The sequence below is a fragment of the Myripristis murdjan genome, chromosome 21, assembly GCF_902150065.1.
Source record: "Myripristis murdjan chromosome 21, fMyrMur1.1, whole genome shotgun sequence".
NCBI lineage: Eukaryota > Metazoa > Chordata > Actinopteri > Holocentriformes > Holocentridae > Myripristis > Myripristis murdjan.
The window spans coordinates 13,858,785-13,877,840 of NC_044000.1; the positions used below are offsets into that span (position 1 = coordinate 13,858,785).

General features: G+C 44.5%; 1 protein-coding gene across 1 annotated transcript; it reads right to left on the reverse strand.

Moving 5' to 3' along the window:
* Window positions 1-967: 967 nt before the first annotated feature.
* Window positions 968-17,316, reverse strand: LOC115380207 (matrix-remodeling-associated protein 5-like). The gene is made up of 16 exons (XM_030081298.1): window positions 17,141-17,316; window positions 16,343-16,472; window positions 14,311-14,552; window positions 13,369-13,520; window positions 10,622-12,605; window positions 9,624-9,704; window positions 9,001-9,172; window positions 8,340-8,387; window positions 7,459-7,600; window positions 6,661-6,796; window positions 5,493-6,105; window positions 4,867-5,009; window positions 4,523-4,730; window positions 3,512-3,733; window positions 2,775-3,189; window positions 968-2,369 (listed from the first exon to the last, which is right to left on the reverse strand). The coding sequence occupies exons 1-16, from the start codon at window positions 17,314-17,316 to the stop codon at window positions 997-999; spliced, it is 6,237 nt and encodes a 2,078-aa protein (XP_029937158.1). The 3' UTR covers window positions 968-996.
* Between the last annotated feature and the right edge of the window lie 1,740 nt (window positions 17,317-19,056).

Below are 19,056 nucleotides of genomic sequence, written 5' to 3' on the forward strand. Positions count from 1 at the left end.
CCCCATGACATGAAAATCCCCAAAACTGTTTTTACAATGTTTTCATGTGACAACAAACATATGTTAGCAGATACTGTTATACTGCAATATAGAAATAATTTCTTAAGATTAGCGCAATATTAATTTTTCCCAGCCCTACAATGAATTTCTTTTAAAGGCATGGAAGCAGACCGGATGCAGTTAAGTGTGACCAAAAAAAACCCTGCAAAATTAGTTTAAAAGAAATTTTATAGAAAAGTAGGTCCCCAAAGAAAAATGAAAACCAGTGCTGTAGAAAAATATATCATGTTAAGAGAGCTGACTATTAGAGCGTTATAGGACTACTTGATTGATATTCCACAACAGTAGCTGCAGCTTTTGTTCCCTGAATTCATCCATCGGTACAGTTGTGGGCATTTCAAACCAATCAAGATATTGTCCATTCAGCATGCTCAAGAAACAGCACATGTACCAGTCTAGTCAGTACTGCAACGTGACGTTTTGTGCTGCAGTTTAAAATGTGCTGTGCATCGCATTTGACGGCGTATTTGACATGAGCACCATTTAAAAACTCTTCATGGACCATCTAAGAGACATCATAAGGCACAACAGGTAAAGTATGCAATCAGCTACAAAAAAAATTCTGATATGCTTCATTATAATAATCTCAAATCCATCCACAGATGGTGTTAATGCATCAACAGAGACGAACGTGTGACTCTGTAGAATCTGCAGAGCATCTTGCATCTTGCGACACAAAAACAGTAACAAAAAGACAGACATTAAAAGAGACATATATGAGACATATTAGTCGAGTCTTTTCTTTGGTTCAACAGTATCTCCTGCACTGAGCTTTGCAGTTCCTTTGGGCATGAGGGACACATCCTATTAATAGCACAGGAAGTCATTCACCAGTAATGAAACAATCTCTGTCCATCCATGTTTGTGTGTATGTGTGATTTTGTGTGTGTGAGTGTGAGTGTCAGTGTGTCTTTGTGTGTTGTTCGCATCGCTCCATTATATAACATGCAGATAGGTAGCCTTGGTGTCAGTTCCTATAACATTCTTGGCGGTACATCTATAAAATCCTGTATCCCTACTCGTCGGGTTCTGAATCACCAGGGAACCCTGAGCACTAAGGTAGCGGTTGCCATAGATACGTGGCTGACCCGTCACCCTCAGCTGTGACAGGTCTGGTGTTTCCCAGGTAACGGTCGCCCTGGGTGTTGCTATCGTAAGGCAGGGCAGCTCCACAGCAACACCAGGGTGTGTGTAGGTCACCGGGGAGGGGCCTGTCGTGATCCGTGGGGGGTAAGCGATGACGATCACAGGGACCGTGAGGACTGAGACGGAGGAAGAGTTGTGATTGGCGGATCGGCAGGAGTAGGAGCCGCGGTCGAACACAGATGCCTGTTGGACTATGAGCATACCATCTCCCAGGACTGAGTATCGGCCCGAGTCCCCACTCTCACCCTGAGAGAGCACCTTCCCACTGGGTAAAGTCCAGGAGAGGGAACTCCGGGTGTAGCCGGGGCTTTGAGAAGCAGGGCAGGGTAACCGAAGGGTCTCTCCATTAATGATGCTTACAAGGGAAGCTGTCTTGGTGCTCACAACTGGCTCTGGGACTGCGCCTGCTGGGCGTTGTGCAGCAGGTAAAAATGATCCCCTCTGTAGAGGCTTTTCAGTAACTAGGATTCTTGGAAGAACCCTCTCAGGTAACACTGGTGGTGGGTTTAAGGAGCGAACTGAATCCGGTTCCAAGTGAGCCGCCCCAAATGAAACAGGATTTTTCGGTGCAGGTCTTTCTACAGCCGGTCCCCTGTATGGCGTTTTGGCCTCCTCCTGCGTCTCAGAGACCACTAGCTCCACCTGTATCCTGGTCTCTTCTCTCTCGCTTTTCACCACACATACAAAAATCCCGGCATCACTTGCCCGTACGCCCCGTAGCTCCAGGGAGCCGTTCCGGTGCACAGTAAGACGGCTGCCATAGTAAGGAGCCGGTAAAATACCGTTACCTGGCAGAAGCCAGGCCAAACGAGGGGGAGGGGAGCCATGAGAGGGGCATGGCAAAAGAACAGTTTGACCTTTGACCACTGGCTGCTTCACTGGTGGTACCTTACCAATAACCGTGTTAGTAGAATTATTATTATTACCATTATTCCTGCTCTTGAGAATAGTTGCACTGCTAATCACTCCTGTATTAGTATTCCTAGTGAACTCATCTCCTCTCAGTATGCTAGTACCACCTCCATCATTAGATACACTGCTTAGTCCAGTATCACTATAAGTACCACTTGTCCTACTATTGACTACACCATTGTTACCGTCACTACTAGTCCTACCCTTTGAGACTTCATTATTACTAGTCCCTGCTAACCCATTGCCACTAACTTCTCCAACACCAACTGTGTTGTGACTGTTGTGTGTATTACTAATAGTGCCAGGTATATTCCTATTTATTCCCACATTATCTGTCTTAATAGCTATATTGCTAGTTCCACTCACTCCAACACTGACAACACTGCTACCAAGGCGTGCTGAAACTCCACTGACAGGCCGGCCGACTCCAGTACTACTGTCAGTCCTACCGGCAGGTCTCAAGCCACTGTTTGGTAAGTTAATGCCAGTACTTGGTAGAGTGTTTCTTACCCCACCATTACCATAAGTATAACTACTGCTGCTGCTGCTACTACCAAGCCTGTCTGCAACGCCACTGGTAAAGCCATAATGAGGAGAAGCCCCATTTTGCCGTGTGTTAACAGTATTGCCACCTGAAGCACTATTGTGACGACTACCAGGCCCATGGCTAGCAACCCTTCCTCTTCCATTGACTCCCACATTAATTCCACTTGCCCCCACCCAGCTGTTCAGTCCATGGTTAGGGACTTCCACTTCCAGGCCCACCACCCTTCTGCTCTCCCCAGCAGAGCTGCTTGCTCGGCAGGTGTAGTTCCCAGAGTCACCCCTCTGGGCCAGACGCACTTCCAGCGTTCCATCCGAAACCATCACAATCCGCTCAGTAAAATAACCAGAACCTGATCTTCGTGGGATGACGCGGTTGTTTGGGGAAAGCCATGTCACTGCTGGGGCAGGGTCTCCTGTGGCTCGGCAGCGAATGGTGGCAGTGGCTCCCTGTCGCACTCTGATGATGTCATAGGTTGGGTTATCAGTGAATGTTGGTGGAGAAGTCATCATGACCTTAACTTTGACCTTGAATGAATGAAGAAATTGATAAATGAATAAATGAATGAATGAATGAATGAATGAATGAATGAATGAAGTGAACTGGTATGTTCTCTGTCTGAACAGTTATCACTATTTCACTGTGCAATATTTTTGTTAATTGTGTGTTGAAATAATCAGTAAATGAATAGTCAAAAATAAAAACATGTAGTGATAAATCAACAGAGTAAGTGAATTAATGAATAATTGCTGAAATTAAAATGAATGATATTAGTTTCATTGAAAATATTAATTATAAGCTAAATTGATATGATAAAAGAACATTCTCATGATAAACTTATTTTCTTACCTTCATGCTGTCCTGCCCTCCTTGGTTCTCAGCATAACAAGTATACTCCCCTTCCTCTCCTATACCCACTGCTGGAACCAATAATGTCCCGTTGTCAAACACTGTTAGCCTCCGTGCTCGCCCTCCTCTGTCTTCCCCCTGCAGCACGCTGTTCACCATGGTCCCATCTGGTAGGCTCCAGCGGACTGCTGGGTCAGGCAGTCCTGATGCCAGGCAGTCCACCTGGAGGAAATAGGATTGACTTTAGTGATTCTGCTGGTTTAAAATGGTTGTTACAACTTCCTATTGCCAGGTTATGTGACTTTTATTGTAATCAGAGTTGAACCACTTTAGATATTGCAGTTTTCTGTGTCAGAAGGTTTTATGTGTCTTCAACTTTTTCTCCCATAAACAAAAGCAAAAAATATAGTGGAAAAAAGAAAAGAAAACATTGCTAAGAACCCACAAAGTTAGACACATTTGTACGAGGGTGCTGCCCAGACAGCGTAAGAGTTTACCTGGGCCTTGGAGCAAAAACGCACTTGAAAGTTCAAGAAATGCTCATGAAGATCAAAGTAAGAGTCAAAAAACCGTCCCATTACAATTAGATGTACCTTTCTTAAAGTTTTGGTTAGATGATTTGTTTGTGTTTGTTGCAACACAAACAAATGCAACTGCAACTGATAGGTTTGACTGTAGACTGTGAACTGTTTAACTGTGTGATTTAAAATAAAAGAAATCTGATACAAAAGAGTGTTAAGCTATCAATGCTGCAATACAATTTTTTAAAAAAAAGAAGTTAAGTGGGTGACAGAAGATAAATAGGCTTTCTAATCCAAACAAAGTTGTACTTGAGTCACGACTATGACTACTATCTGTTTTTGGACAAACATTACTCTTTGAACGGCACTGGGTTAGGGTCCAGCACCCACTGTAACCCTTACAAGGATAGCAGTTTGGAAAATGAATGAATGAATTAATGGATTATGCTTAGGAGCTGGGACAGACAAGCCTTTTCTCCTGGCAGCTCACCTTCAGCAGCCCGCCGAGTGACACCATGTGATTGGATGGCTGCTTGGGTTCAATCTTGGCAGGTTTGGTAGCCACAGACACACGGATGAGACGGTAGTCATCGGCAACCTTGTTGCGTGCGATGCAGAGGTAGTCTCCAGCATCCTTCTCTGTTACTGCGTGGAGCGACAGGCTTCCATTAGGATGGACCTTCAGACGCTGGTCAAAACTGTAATTCAGACAAAGACACAAACACACATGCACAGATAACATTACTGCAAAATAGAAAAGTACAACTGATACTTGCAACTGCACGTTTTTAATGCCCTTTTTTTCACACACACTCATACACATCCCTCCTGTACCTGAAGTGCATATCCACCAGTTTCCTGTTGGGTGTCCTCCAGATGATGGTGGGTGGAGGGTTGCCAGATACTGAGCAGTGGAGCATCAAACCGCTCCCATACTGGACCGTAGTGATGGAGGCCGAGGTGGAGACGATACGGGCCTTAGTGAGGGTTGAGACGGGTAAAGAGGGCGAATGAGGGGAGGCTCTGCTTTTATCAGCAGAGTTGACTTTTCCATTGCTTACAATAGGGGGTGAGACTTTGGTGTTATTTGTAGGGACTGAGGGAGAGAAAGAGGAGGGTGGGGAGAGAGGAGAGGGTTTATGTTGGTTGAACCTAGAGGAGTGTGTGGGGGAGGTGCTGACTGTTGTGTTGTTTTTGTGAGGGGAATTAGTTGGATGAGGGTGTTGAGAGGAGCGAGAAGAGTCAGAGGCACTGAGGGACGTCCTGGATCTATCAAATGGAGATGAAGGAGAGAGTCTAGTGGAGCTGAATGGATTTGAAGGGGAGATGGGAAGAGACAAGGTTCTGTTTTCTTGGCGTGTAGAAGACGGAGATGATTGCCTGAATCTAATACCAGCTCCTCCTGTTCCTCCACTTCCTGCTCCTCCAACTCTGCCTCCTTCTTTTTCTGGTCTTTCTACCCCCTCTTTCACTTCCACCCTCACTGTTCTCTTGTCAGCCCCAACAGCATTGCTTGCCATGCACTCGTAACTCCCTGAGTCCTTTGGCCCAAGCTTTTGAATGTGCAGTGTCCCATTGGGCAAGACAAAGAGGTTGCCATGGAGAAATTGGGATGGTCGAACGAGGGTCCCATCAGGGATTCGCCAGCGCAGTGTGGGAGTCGGGGCACCTCGGGCAGAGCAGTGGGCATAAACAGGCATCCCCGCAGTTAAAATCAAGTGCTCCTCTCGCTGCTGCTGTATCATGGGAGGCAAAGAGGACACGTGCACACGCACAGAGGCACTGGCAGCACCTGCCGAGTTGGAAGCCACGCAGCGATACATGCCCCGGTCACTAGGTATCGTTGCTGAGATATAGAGAGTTCCATTTGTGAGCATGGTGATCCGACTATGGGACGGGTTAGTGGAGGTCACCACAGTGCGGTCAGGCAGAACCCAAGAAAGCAGAGGGGTTGGAACACCATCTGCCTGGCAGTCCAGGCGCACTTCTCCGCCCTGGTGAATGGTAGCTTCTCTGTAATTGGCCAGCTTCATCCGAGGGGGGCGGGACCACACCTCCAGGGTGGTGAGCATCCTGTCAAGAAAAAACATAAAGTACATATATTCAATAAAGTGACATATTACACATTTCATATGGCCACACATCACGAATGTCATATTACACACTGAGGACAGATGTAAAATCACATTTAAAACAATTCAAACTGATTTATTAAGAACATTACATTACAAGCACAAGCCATATAGGAATGTTACACAGACATGCGGCAGTGCATACTTCAAACAAAAATCAAAGACTAGGACAAGGAGGACGCCATGCCATAGAGTGTTGCATATATCTTGAGTGCTCTTAAAGCCTGATGAGAAAGGATATGCAGCTGTGTCTGTAAAAGTAAAGCTGAATTAGGTATGTCTCTCTAAATAATGTTAATTTTCCAGATTTTTTAAAATTTTTTATTTAATATGTAAAAGACAGCAACACAATATTCATAATGATGCTCATCATTAATTAAGAAGTGCAGTGGCAGATAAATGGTCCGTGTTTGCCCTTAGGTCTATGTAATTATTACTGCAAAAACTCAAAGCCATCATATTTATAAATTTGTGTTCTATCGTGCTTTGATGTTACCTGTCACGTCCCAGGTAGCTGTGTGCACTGCAGATGTACGTCCCCCTGTCCTGCAGCTGAACATTCTGGATCACAAAGGTACCGTTTGGCAGAACCTCAAAACGCTGAGACCTGGAGTTGACTGACATCACTGCTCCTGAGAGGGAGAGAGAGAGGGAGAGAGAGAGAGAGAGAGAGAGAGAGAGAGAGAGAGAGAGAGAGCAGAGCAGCAACCAGAGAGAGTGGCAAAAACAGAGACAAAGAAGGGAAAGAAAGTTAGCGATTGAGAAAAACAGAGAGGAAAGGAGGGACAGGGACACACAGCAGTGAGGTAAACTCAGTGATGCAGTTCACAAAATCTTCCATTACTTCTTGTAATGTGTTTTTCCATCATGGAAAGCAAAAGAAAAGCCCATTGTATGCATGCCAGTGCGTAATGCTGGGTGTAAGTGGGTGTTAAGTTATTTCATCGCTGTAAAATTGACTGCGTGTGAGTATTCATGCGCTCATAGTATGCACAGGGCCAAAGGTCGATTTCCTTTAAAATCTTTTACTTCAGAATGTAACTATAATTTCCTACTAGTTTGTTAATGTTAACTGATGAGAATATATATTTTTAAATTTCTTAAGAGATTAGATATGAAAAATATAATGCAAAAAAGTTTTTCGAACTTCAATTTTGTACACACCACTTGCTGAATTGATTAGATAAAAATAAGATGAACTGAGTCCTCGTTTTTAAATTCATGGAAGGGCATTTTACTTAAAAATGTGTGTGTGTGAGTGTGCCAAAATGAGTATCTGCCTAACTGTGTGTACCTGTAGAGACTTTGGTCCATGTGATGGAGGGTTTTGGCTCTCCCTGAGTCTCACAGGTCAGTCTAGCAGTGCTCTCTGCTGGGACCGACACCGTCCTGATGTGGGGGTCTGCGATCCTCGGTCTGGATCTCACAACTGGCACCTGTGAAAAACATTTGGAAAACATGCTAGAGTTGAAAAAAAAAACCCAGAAGGATAGAAATGGTGACTAATATAAAAAACAGTGGTAACGAGAAGCCTCCACCAACTTGCAAAACCTCTGTCTCCATAAAAGTTTGTAGTTGTTTGTTATTTGGCTTCCAGGTTTGATTTTCAAACACAAAGCATGTGAGCAGTGAGAACAATGCTCTTTTATCAGCCAGCTTGGAAGTCCAACATATCAAAACTTCTCACTCGCACTTGAAAACAGCCTAATAGATATGGCAAAAATACAAAAACTGTCTAATGTTGCAAACTCCAGATCCTCACTAAAATCAAACCAACTGATCATCAGGCTAGCTGTCCAACAAATCTCATCCAAAGTAATTTGTAACTTTGAGAGATATCTCATAGCCAACTTAGTTGGTGGAGGCAATAATAGATACCATATGAAACTAAATATTATATGTATCAGTATGAAAAAATGTAAATGAAAATTAAATTATTTTAAAATGTGACACAGTTTCTTACAAAATCAATCATAGATCTCTGCAATTCATATACAATGCTGTTTAGATGAAATTACAGTACTTTTATTTTTGAAATGTTGAGTAATAAACATAAATTATTCACATATGAACATACAATTTTTTGGAATGACACCCTGCATGTATTTATTTTATTGAATAAGGATCACATATTCAGTATAGGATGACTGTGTTCTTAGATGTAGAATTACTCACTTGTGGTGGAGCCAACGGGTTGGTCTGGTCAGGCCTGCCAGCAGAGTTCTGGAAATTAATTATTAATTGATTATCTTAAATCCCTTGGGATTAGGCGCTGCAAGTACATAATGCTGTTGGTTATGAAACACATGTTTTTAATCGCCTCTTTAGATCTTGCAGAGAATCGGGTGGAGCTCTGGAAAAGCCATGAAATTGAAGAATTGTTATAAACATCCCTAAGGTTTAATAGCAGGTCATCTGGTTACGGATTAGACTATATTCAGATCTATTGTGCATTTTCTGCTAAGCTTTTTTCCTGAGGCTTCACACATTCTCTGTTTGTGTGTGTGTTATTGTTTTCTCGGCCAGCCAACTTACAGAAAAACAATGGTAAATTGAGCTCCACTTAGCTGATAACAAAGATAAATAGCTGTATATAGATGAACTGCAAAGTGCATATATTTAAGAGAGTACTTAAAGAAATTATTGATTGAATGAAAATAATAATGAAAAAAAAAAAAGAAGAAATCAATGAGCGGCCAAATAAACAATGAACAAATTGTGGAGGTCCCCAATGGGAACTGGGTGTCATTGTATGCACCTATAGTGCTGTGGTCTATTTTGGATAAAAGTATACTCAAAATTGCATATTACATAATATGAATAGATTTTGACTCACCCCAGGTGAGGCAGGGAGGGACGGAGCGGAGGATAGGCGTGGCCTGCTGCTGTGTGAATCAGGAATAGAATTAGCTCCTGGGTTCCTCCAGTCAGGAAGGGGTCTGCTCTGACTTGGGACCCCAGAAACAGGCCTCCCTCTGGGATCAACTTGCCCCAGGCTTGGTCTCTCTCTGGAGGATGGTATGGAAGTGGCAGATTTGGTAGTCGTAGAAACTGCACTTGCACTAACATCAGCAGTAGGACTAGCTGTCCTCGTGGCTAGGGTAGTTGTGGTGGTGGCAGAGGTTGTAGTCATAGTAGTAGGAATAGCTGCAGAAGTCGTAGTAGTGTGCATGGTAGTTGTGGGAACAGGAGTTGTGGAAATAGTTGTAGTGCGTCTGGTAGTGCTAGAGGCTGGAGTGGATATTGTAGTAGGAGCAGGGACAGTTGTAGTAATTATGGTAGTACTAGGAAGTGGAGTAGTTGTTGTAGTAGTGGTTGTAGTGGTAGTAGAAGTGATATGATTTACAGTTTTTGTAGCTGTGGTAGAATCTGTCATAGTTGCAGTGGAGGTGATGGGAATCTTAACTTGACTAGTAGTGACAGTATAGGTAGTGCTTGCAGTGTTAGTAGAATGAGTACTCATGATTGGAAGAGCAGCGGTTGATGGAGCTGCAGTCATTTCTGCAGTAGTGGTGGCAGTCGTAGTCGTACTGGGGACTGCTGAAGAGGCAGGGGGGTGAGGGGTGAGGGGCTGAGACACATGTGCTCCACCTAACAAATTCCTCTCCATCTCTTCTCTGTGTTTGGTTTGGGGTCTATCAACATGTTTGCCTGAGGACGTGGGTTCCTCCGAGTCTGTCTGTGTGCCATGTGTATGTGTCCTCACGTTTGTCTGTGTGGCTGGCATGTGTGTCTGTGTAGGTGTGTGTGTCGGCGAGGGTGACAGAGCGAACTCTACACTGTCTGGGATGTTAACTGAGTGAGTCATAGTGTCTGTGTGTGTCTGGGAGTTGGGGAGAGGTGAGCGAGAGGAGGTTGCGGATGGAGAGGGATTCCGGGAATAAGATGACAAAGTAGAGCGAGAGACAGATTCTGGAGTGGAGAAAGAGAGAGAGACGGAAACAGAGGGAGACAGAGGATTCAGTTCGCTGGAACTCTGAATATGGCTGGTCTCTGTCAATGTAGTGGCTGGAGGCGTGGTTGCAGAAGCCAGAGTCGAAATCTCTGTTTGGCTGTTGGTAGTGTCAGGCGTCACACTTTGTAACCTTGGGTTTGTAGGGTCAGGGAGAGGTTGGGGTGGGGTCAAAGGTCGCACCCTGGGCCTGTTGATGATCCGTCTCCGATGTCCAATCCTCCTGCGTGTGTTCCAGGGGCTTTGGGGCCGAGCATTGGGAACCAAGTTGGGGAAGACTCCCTGTCGATTCGGAGACCTGGGTCTAGGTGGGTTAGCAGTTGTTCCTAGCTCACCTCCTGCTGGTTCTGGGACAATTTCATTGGTTCTAGAGGCTGGCTTAGCTGTGACTGGGTCTTTCTGTGTCTCTGTGTTCGTCACTGTCTCTGATTCTGGAGTTGTCTCATCCTCTCTCTCTGTCTCTGTGTCATTCTCTCTGTCTGTGCCTGGCTGTGTTTCTGTTGACCTCTCTGTGCCTTTCTCTATCTCTGTGCCTGTTTTGGTGTCTGTTGTTATCTCTCGGGTTTCTGAGTGAATGGTGTGAACTGGGTGTAGGCCTTCCTCTTGTAGACTGGTGTCATCAATGGATGATCCTTCTGTTTCAACTTCCGCAGTTCCTTTCTCTCCAGCACTGGCTCCCTCACCACCACCTCTCCCTAGATCACTCTCTCCTTCCACTCTTTCTCTTTTTGTATCAGTCTCTTCTTCCTCTCTTCCTGTTGGTTCAGTTGTGGGTTCTCCCGCTGAGATGGGCTGGCTGGAATTATTGACGGCAGTCCTTTGGCGTATCTTAGCCAGTAGATCAGCCCATTTCTGAGGGTCTATCCTCTGTTTGGTCGGGCTAATTCTATGTCTGTTGTCAAAGCGGTTTCTCCTCTGTTCAGTGGGGGATAACGCCCCCCCTCCTCTTCTCAGGGGCCCCATTCTCCCTGGCCCACGTCTTCGGGGATGTCCGATTGGATAACGCCTGTTTAGAGGTGGTGGTGGCCTTGGACGCCTCTTATTGCCAGTAGGAATCCTTTCTTCCTCTTCCTCTTCATCCCCCGACCCTTCCTCCAAAAAACTCTGTCTTAGCAATGGGGCTCTTATCCGGGTCGACCGGCCAGCAGCTGGCTGCGGCCCTTTGGGGAATGAAGTCCTGACCGGTGGTGTATGCCGTGGGTTGAAGTTCAAGTGCAGCTGCATGGAAAATGAGTCAGCGCCATATTGGTTGACTGCCATGCACCGGTATTGGCCAGCATCATTCAGAGAAGGGTTGGATAGAGACAGACTTCCATTTGGCTGTATAGTGAGTCCACCTGACACAGCTAAGCCCTGCCGTATTATAGACCCATCTGGTAACACCCAACTGATATCAGGTGTTGGTGAACCAGATGCCTCGCAGGGCAGCCTGACAGCCTCTCCCACCATTCCTGTGACAGAAGGTCCCACTTGCTCTCCAGACGGTGGAGCAGATGACTCCTCCACTGCCAAGCGTAGGGCGAGAACATCAGCATCCCGACCAGCCCGGGCCACGCAATGGTACAGCCCAGCATCTGACAGCTCCAGTTTCTGCACAAGTAAACCAGAGGCCAAGGCCCGGAGCCTACCATCTGGGGTGCTGGAGGGAGACATGAGTTTTGATCCGTCTGGGAGAACCCACTGTACCATGCGGTTACCAGAATTGAGAACATGGCAAGGTAGCTCTATCCTGCTGCCAGCTACTGCTGCCAGTGATGTGGCGGTGTTGTTCGTTGTTATCAGCACCCATGGCTGAGGGGAACGAGAGGATGAGGACGATGAGGAGGAGGAGGTATGAGCAATAGGGTCAGGATGAGTAGATACTCTTGTTGACAGCAGAAGCTGAACTCTATTCCTGCTGGACTGTGCTCTGTTAAGTTGAATGCTGACAGCTGGCTGTAGTAGCCAGTGTGGCTGGGCTTTGACTGAAGCTCTAACTCCAGTGTAGTAGTAGCCCTCTGTCTCTGCTGTCTGCCTGTAACGGTAAGCCAGTGCAGGGGCTTTACCCAGCATGATCTCCCTCTCAAGGTGAACGGCTGTCTCACTGTAGTAAGCCAAGATCCTCCAAAGTCCCTCGTAGCTCTCTCTCTCTACAGGGCAATCCAGGGACAGTGATAAAGCAAGGGAGAGAGGAGAAGAAGAGGAAAGGGAGAGATCGGGGTGAGGTGAAACATCCGGGGAGTTTGTAGGTCGAGACACGTTGCAATTCAGATTGACGTTGTGTCCCTGTTCGTCGGACAGACCCAGCAAAGCAGTGCCTAAAGGCTCTCTGAAGGATTCAGTTGCTTGGATCTCACTGAGGTCTGCCTCAGAAGGAGGGTCTCTTCCAGGGGAGGAGATTATGGGTGCGACGCATGTTAGTTCACTCTGCTGGTGCAAGCCTTGCCCTTGAAGGGAAATGGGTGAAGTGCAGACTGGACACTGCGGACCTCTGGAACACTTCATTAGGCCTAATTGAGTGAGGAAAAAAAATATGTCATGATATTCATTGTATATCACATCATAGCAGCAACACAACCCTATTAGCACACTTTTCAGCTATCAGCACACATCGGCTGTGTTATAAATTAGTCATGCCAGCTCTTTCTAACTATTCATCATCCTTTGTATCTCGAACTAATTACATATGGTTGCTTCATCTGCTTGCAAATCACCAATATGCACCACTTCATTACTACACAGGACCCAGCCTATATTTCAGTTGTCTGCACACATCAGTGGTGTCATCATAGATTAGTCACGGCAGGTAAATCTGGCATATCAATGAGACACATTTCACGGTCCAGCCCTCTTTCACATCTCTATAACAACCGAGACACAGACGGAGAAGGAGAGAATATAGAGAGGAGAGAGTGATGGAAAGCAGGTGGAGACATGTCAGTGGAATAAAGACAATAAAACCATATGTGGTATTTTGTGTCTGACAGTCAACTTAGCCCTGCCTTTGACATACAATATTGCAACTCTAACAGACTCCTTATAGACTAGAATCATCAACATCTGGGTTTGTGTTTCTCACTAAATTCTCCATGTCCTTCTTTCATTGTACCTCTGCTCTTCCATTCGCTTCCATTCACTTTCACCATTTTGCATCCCCAATTGCATGAAACTGCCCGCTACAGGGCACAACAAATGGACTCCATGAAATAGCTTCAAACAGGAGGTAAGTCAAGGGGAAGCAAACAATATTTCACAGACAGACAAGGTAGTAACCTGAGTGAGCCAGACTCCAGTGGAGAAACCAGTTCATCCTACAGTCACAACTCCATGGGTTACTCTGCAGCACCAGTGTCTCCAGCAGGGGCGCTGTCACCAGGGTTTCTCTGGGCAGAGTGGTTAGACTGTTGTTGGACAGATCTAGGTGTCTGGAGAGGGGAGGGCAGAGAGAGAAAGGGTTTGAGTGAAGAGGGAGACAGTGACAGGGAAAGAAAGATGGAAGGCACCAGAGAAAGATAGAAAGGATGACAGATCAGTGAAGGGTGAAAGAATCTGGGCGATACCATCATCCATCTATCAATCTTATCATCATCGTCTTTGTCTTCACATCCAAGGTATATGCCTATTTGTCATATCTTGTAAATTTACCTCAGTAATAGTAACAAATATAGAGAACAGAAAAAGTACACTGGTGATGATGATGATGTAGCTAGTATTAAAGGAATTATACTTGTTCATCAGGCTAATAATTTTATCTTTGCAGCCACTGAAACTATCAGTTGGCAAATTAAAAACAGTTTTGCAGAGTTGTGTCACTCATTAGAACAGTTGTTTAATTACATTTTGATATAGCTTGGAAGTAGTCCAACTACATTTAAGTTAGAATAGCGTTTTATTAGTATTAGTAATTTTTATTGGATCCTTTTATTGTCAAGGAGACACTTGAGTCAAATGTTACAAAAGGTCCTTCATTAGTTAGCATTCAGTCCATTCTTTCAGAGAAGAGCCCAAATTGAGTTACTTGGTGTAAATTTAGATTTAGGTCGAGGCTGAAGGAAAATGTAAGAGTGATGCACTGGAGGAAAGTTAAAATCCTTTGCACATCTCCCTGTGGCAAACCCAGATAGAGTTATTTTAGGTAGCTTGTAAAGCTATACTTTCAAGGTAGCTTCCTCAACATTGCCCGCTTCACTTTATGCTTCAAGTGTCCGCACATACCTGAGTGTAGAGTAGTAATATGTATTCAGGAGGGACAGTGTGCACAGGCTGTGAGGGTGCAGCTGATGCAGCCTGTTCCCTTGCAGACGAAGCAGCCGGAGGCTAGGCAGCTGGAGCAGGGCCTTGGGGTTGATGTACTGAAGGAGGTTGTGGTCCAAGTGGAGGCGCAGAAGGGAGGTCAGACCAGCGAAGGTGAGAGATGAAGAGATCTCCTTCAGCTTGTTATAGCTCAGCTTTAATATCTAGAGGAGACAGAGAGAAAGGTGTAGAGGAGCGAACAAAGGAGCCTCTGGTTGAGAAACCTAGACATGAAAGGGGGTTGTGGTGGGAGTCTCACTATGATATATCTCATCTTCCAAATCTGAGACAAAAGGGGAAGTGAAGAGGTGAGCTGTAGAGAAACAGAAAAATGCTGCCAATAAGATTCAAAAGGGGCATAACATAATAATTGATAAGACACTTACTACATGACCAGGGTTTTTTGAGTGTGGATAGAGGGAAATAGCATCCTCCTTGCAACCTGAATACACCCTGCATACATTTTAGCAGTGGATGAAACAGTATAAATGGATACATTACAGAGGCTCACTATTAAAACTGACATTCCCTCTGCATCCAGTCATACATCCACACTGTGAAGTAATTAAGTCAAAAAATGGAGAAAAAGTGACAAGTATAAGTGAGATCTTAAACTTTTTCCATCAAGAAATTTATTTCCTCATCCCACATTATTGCTATTCTTATAATGTGTGGAAAATCCACTAAATACTTCAGAGGACACACCATGGAAACCAGCGTGTGGAATGTTGTTTCTGTGAGATTTATTATAAATCTGCTCTCCAGGGAGACTACTTAGCTGGAAGAGGTCCAACTGCTGACAGATATAGCACGTGAAGATGTCAACACATGGAAATATGGATCCTATTATCACACGCAGTGGCAAATATATCAGTATCTGCCTTGGAGCTAAGAGGAATAATCGCTGGTTGAGTAATATCACTTCCCCCCTGGATGGCTAACTCTGCCCTCAGGTCGCTGCTAAAATGTCCAATATGTTTCCTGTCAGCGAACAGTGTAAGGAATGATGATACAGACATAAATTATGCATTAGTTAAACAGAAATTAGGAAAATTTGCTGAAAAATCTGAAGAGAATCTCATGAGGACTAACAGCAAACTCTGTCATATCGATCTGCATACTGATTGGAGAGTTAAAATGTGAGATGCATCCTAGATTTATGCATTCATCCACTGTTATCAATCCATAATGCACGACTGCAGGATGAGGGTACACAAATCACAGTGGCATTCTGTCGAAATGTAGTGCAAACATTTTCGGGGATATGGTTGTTTATGATCTTGTGTAAACTTTACATTACTTATATCATTAAAATTTTACATTTTCAGCCTGTACAATAGTGAATTCACACCCAAATCTCACGCTATTTTCAGAGGCTATGGATATGTGCATGTTTACGAGTTGAATTTTCTCTAATAAAGTGCATTTGAAATAGTGCAGAGACCCACACATGGCCCTCCCTGCCTGGGGAGATGGAGAGCGATGAAAAGAAAACACTGTGGAGCCTCGATCCTGGTTTGACTTTCACATCTGTCCTGCAAAAACTTTCATCTCCAGAGAGCTGAAGGTTAAGTACCTGAGGAAACACTGACTGATTTCCTCCATTAACAGCCATGAATCTTTGACATTTCACAACCTACCATCAGTGGTTTGGTTTGGTCCCAGGAAAGTGACACACTTTCTCTGGTGGCTGTCACTGTCGACTAGGAGACTTCCGTCTGCTGTTAGTTGCATAAATAAAAACTTTAAAATAGACGATGGTGATGTTTCCGCAAGATACTGGACACTGATTCCTACCTTCACTTTCTGACAACAACCATAAATGTATTGTAATAACTCTAACTCTAATAACTCAGCAGAAATCAGCTCCCAGAACAGCTTTTACCAGCCTTGTCACACCTAATCTGGAACTGGATTTGTGTTTGTGCTTGTTGCTGCCCCTCTATGTCTTTACCTGTAGTGATTTCATATCTTGAAACGCTCCGTCTGGAAGCTGGTGGAAGTCATTGCCGTGAAGCATCAGCAGCTCTGCCCTCTTTAGCCCAGCCAGTGACTTGTCAGGGATCCTGCTGATGCTGTTGAACCTACCAGAGCACAGATGCAGCAGCATCAACCAACGGCATCCTCAGTCGACAGACACCAAAAACATTTATCTCCGCCAAGCAAGTTATTGCTTGTCTGTTGATCAGCAGAACATCTCAAAACACTGTGAACGGATTTCTATTGAATTTGGTCCTCAGATGGGCCTTGACCCAGGATTGCTTTTCGGATATGACCAGATCTGGGATTTCTGCCATTATTATTTCCTTAGTCATCACCATGACACTAACACAGATAGAGACGTGATTCCAAATAATACTGGTTTGTTTGCAGTATCAAAATATAAATTTATTTCAAATTTAAAACAATATAAATGACATCTTTGCGTGTAACAGAGAGTTAGAGAATAGTTAAGTATTTATGGAGATTTACACGCTTTACATATTGATGATCACAGTATAAACATTAGCACCTCATAGCCATTATTAAGTCTGTGTTTACAGGAAAGAATGATAAAATCTTCCAGCATGAAAAGATTTTACTGAGGCTTACTAAAAAGCCCAGTTTAGACCTAGACTTGGGCTTTTGCTCAAATTGAGGGCTTAAGATTAGGTTCAGGCTGGGGTAAATGTTAAAATCAGGTGTGTAGAGGTGGGGGTTCAGGTAAGGGTTGCATACAGATGTGTGTGCATATGTGTAAGTGTTCACTTACCCTAAGTTTATGCGCAGTGTGTGTGCAGGCAGGCCAGGGGGTATGGCGAGCAGTGAGCGGAAGGTGCAGTGGACCTCGTTGGCCTGGTAACAGTTGCACGTTCTGGGGCAGGCCCAGCCCAGGGAGACAAGAGCCAACACTAGCACCGCTGCCAGCACACACACCCTGCGATACATCTTCACTCCAAGAAGTGTAGAAGCTACAATGAGGTGATTGCTGTCAGAGAAAAGAGGAAGTCAAGAGTCGCAGGTGGAAAGAATTCTACTGCAAAACAGATGACAGCAGTGAGCTGTCCCAAAACTCAGGTGGCACACACTCTCAAGTTACTGTGCAGCTACCATGGTCAATAAATGCCTTAAATACTCTGTCTGCCTCTCCCTCTCTCTCCCTCTGTTTCTCACTCTCTCTCACTCACACACATCCACACACACACACACACACACACCAGTCAGACAAGGATCCAGAAAGTTTTGCAGACAGAGCATTAGCGAGGGGAAAGTGGAAGCAGAGCAGTGGTTCTCATCCTTGCGGTTGGGACGCCCCAGGGGGGTCCCACGATCATTTGCAGAGCTCAAGAGATGTTTCAACAGATAAGAAAATAACATCTCTACTGCACAAATTTATTATTGTTTTTCTTTCTTTTTTGTGTGTGGTGCAAAGTTTTTTCAGCCTCTAGGCTACCTCTAATAATTAATCAAACGAAAAAAAAATCTGAAAGGGGACATCCGTCTTTGGTTTAACTGTTGACCTCTCTGCATTTCCAGTTGTTACTGGGGCCTTTCCTCAAGGGGCAGCAAAAATGCCAAAAGAATCAGTGGCTTGGAGTGCAATTATGCAAAAAGATGAAAATGCAAGCACACTCAAAGGAGTTTGGAAAAACAAACAAACAAACAAGCCAAACAAAACAGAAAAAAATAAAACAGCAGCCTATGGCAACACATGCAACCAGCCTCTCTCTTTCTCTCTCTCTCTCTCTCTCTCTTACACACACACACACACACACACACAGACACACACCATACAGGATGGCATCAACATCTCTCTACACTCTATTGCTCACACAGACATAGATATGTATTATATCACACTGTAGATCTATCTCAGAGACAAGACAAAAACAATACGTTCTGGACATGAACTTCATGTAAACTTTAATGTCCAAGATGATGAGATGGAGGTAATTTAAGTGACAGATTAACACAAGTTAATTACACCGGCAAGAGCCCGTTCACCTGCAACCCTGGGCTCATACCTTCATGCTTTCTTGGCCGATTTACAAGTTACATCTCTCTCTCTCTCTCTCTCTCTCTCTCTCTCTCTCTCTCTCTCTCTCTCTCTCTCTCTCTCTCTCTCTCCATTTCTCTTGCTCTCTGTCTAGTTGCACGCAAGCGCACAAACGCACTTCACCCATTCAAATTCATTTCAAATTCATCAAACCAACTGTGGAGCTGCGACTCACAAAAAAACCCCTAACCTTTTCAACCTTAACTGTACAAAGTGAATTATGCACTGCGGCGGGAAGCTTTAGAGATGAATAGATTACTGTAATGAATTGTCACGGAAAGAGCATACCTTGAAATCCTTTGATCCGGAGGAGTGAGTTATTTCTCGAAATTATTCATTTTCTCCCAACAATCGCTCATTTAAATCCAACAGCGCGGTTCGGCAATTGCATATTTAATTAAGCAGTTTATTCATCCATTAAGATCCGTGTTTGTTGAACTGAGGAAACGACTCCAAAAAAAGTTGTCACCTCAAATATCACAAAAAAGATAAAAGCTACTACTGTAATTTTAACTCACAGTTTTCAATAGTTTAGTGAAGTCCAGTGAATAACTAAACACCAGCATTGCTGTGATAAAATCCAACAGGTCGTCTTGAGCGTCTCTCGAAGGGCAAGTAGCGCTGGAAGCGGC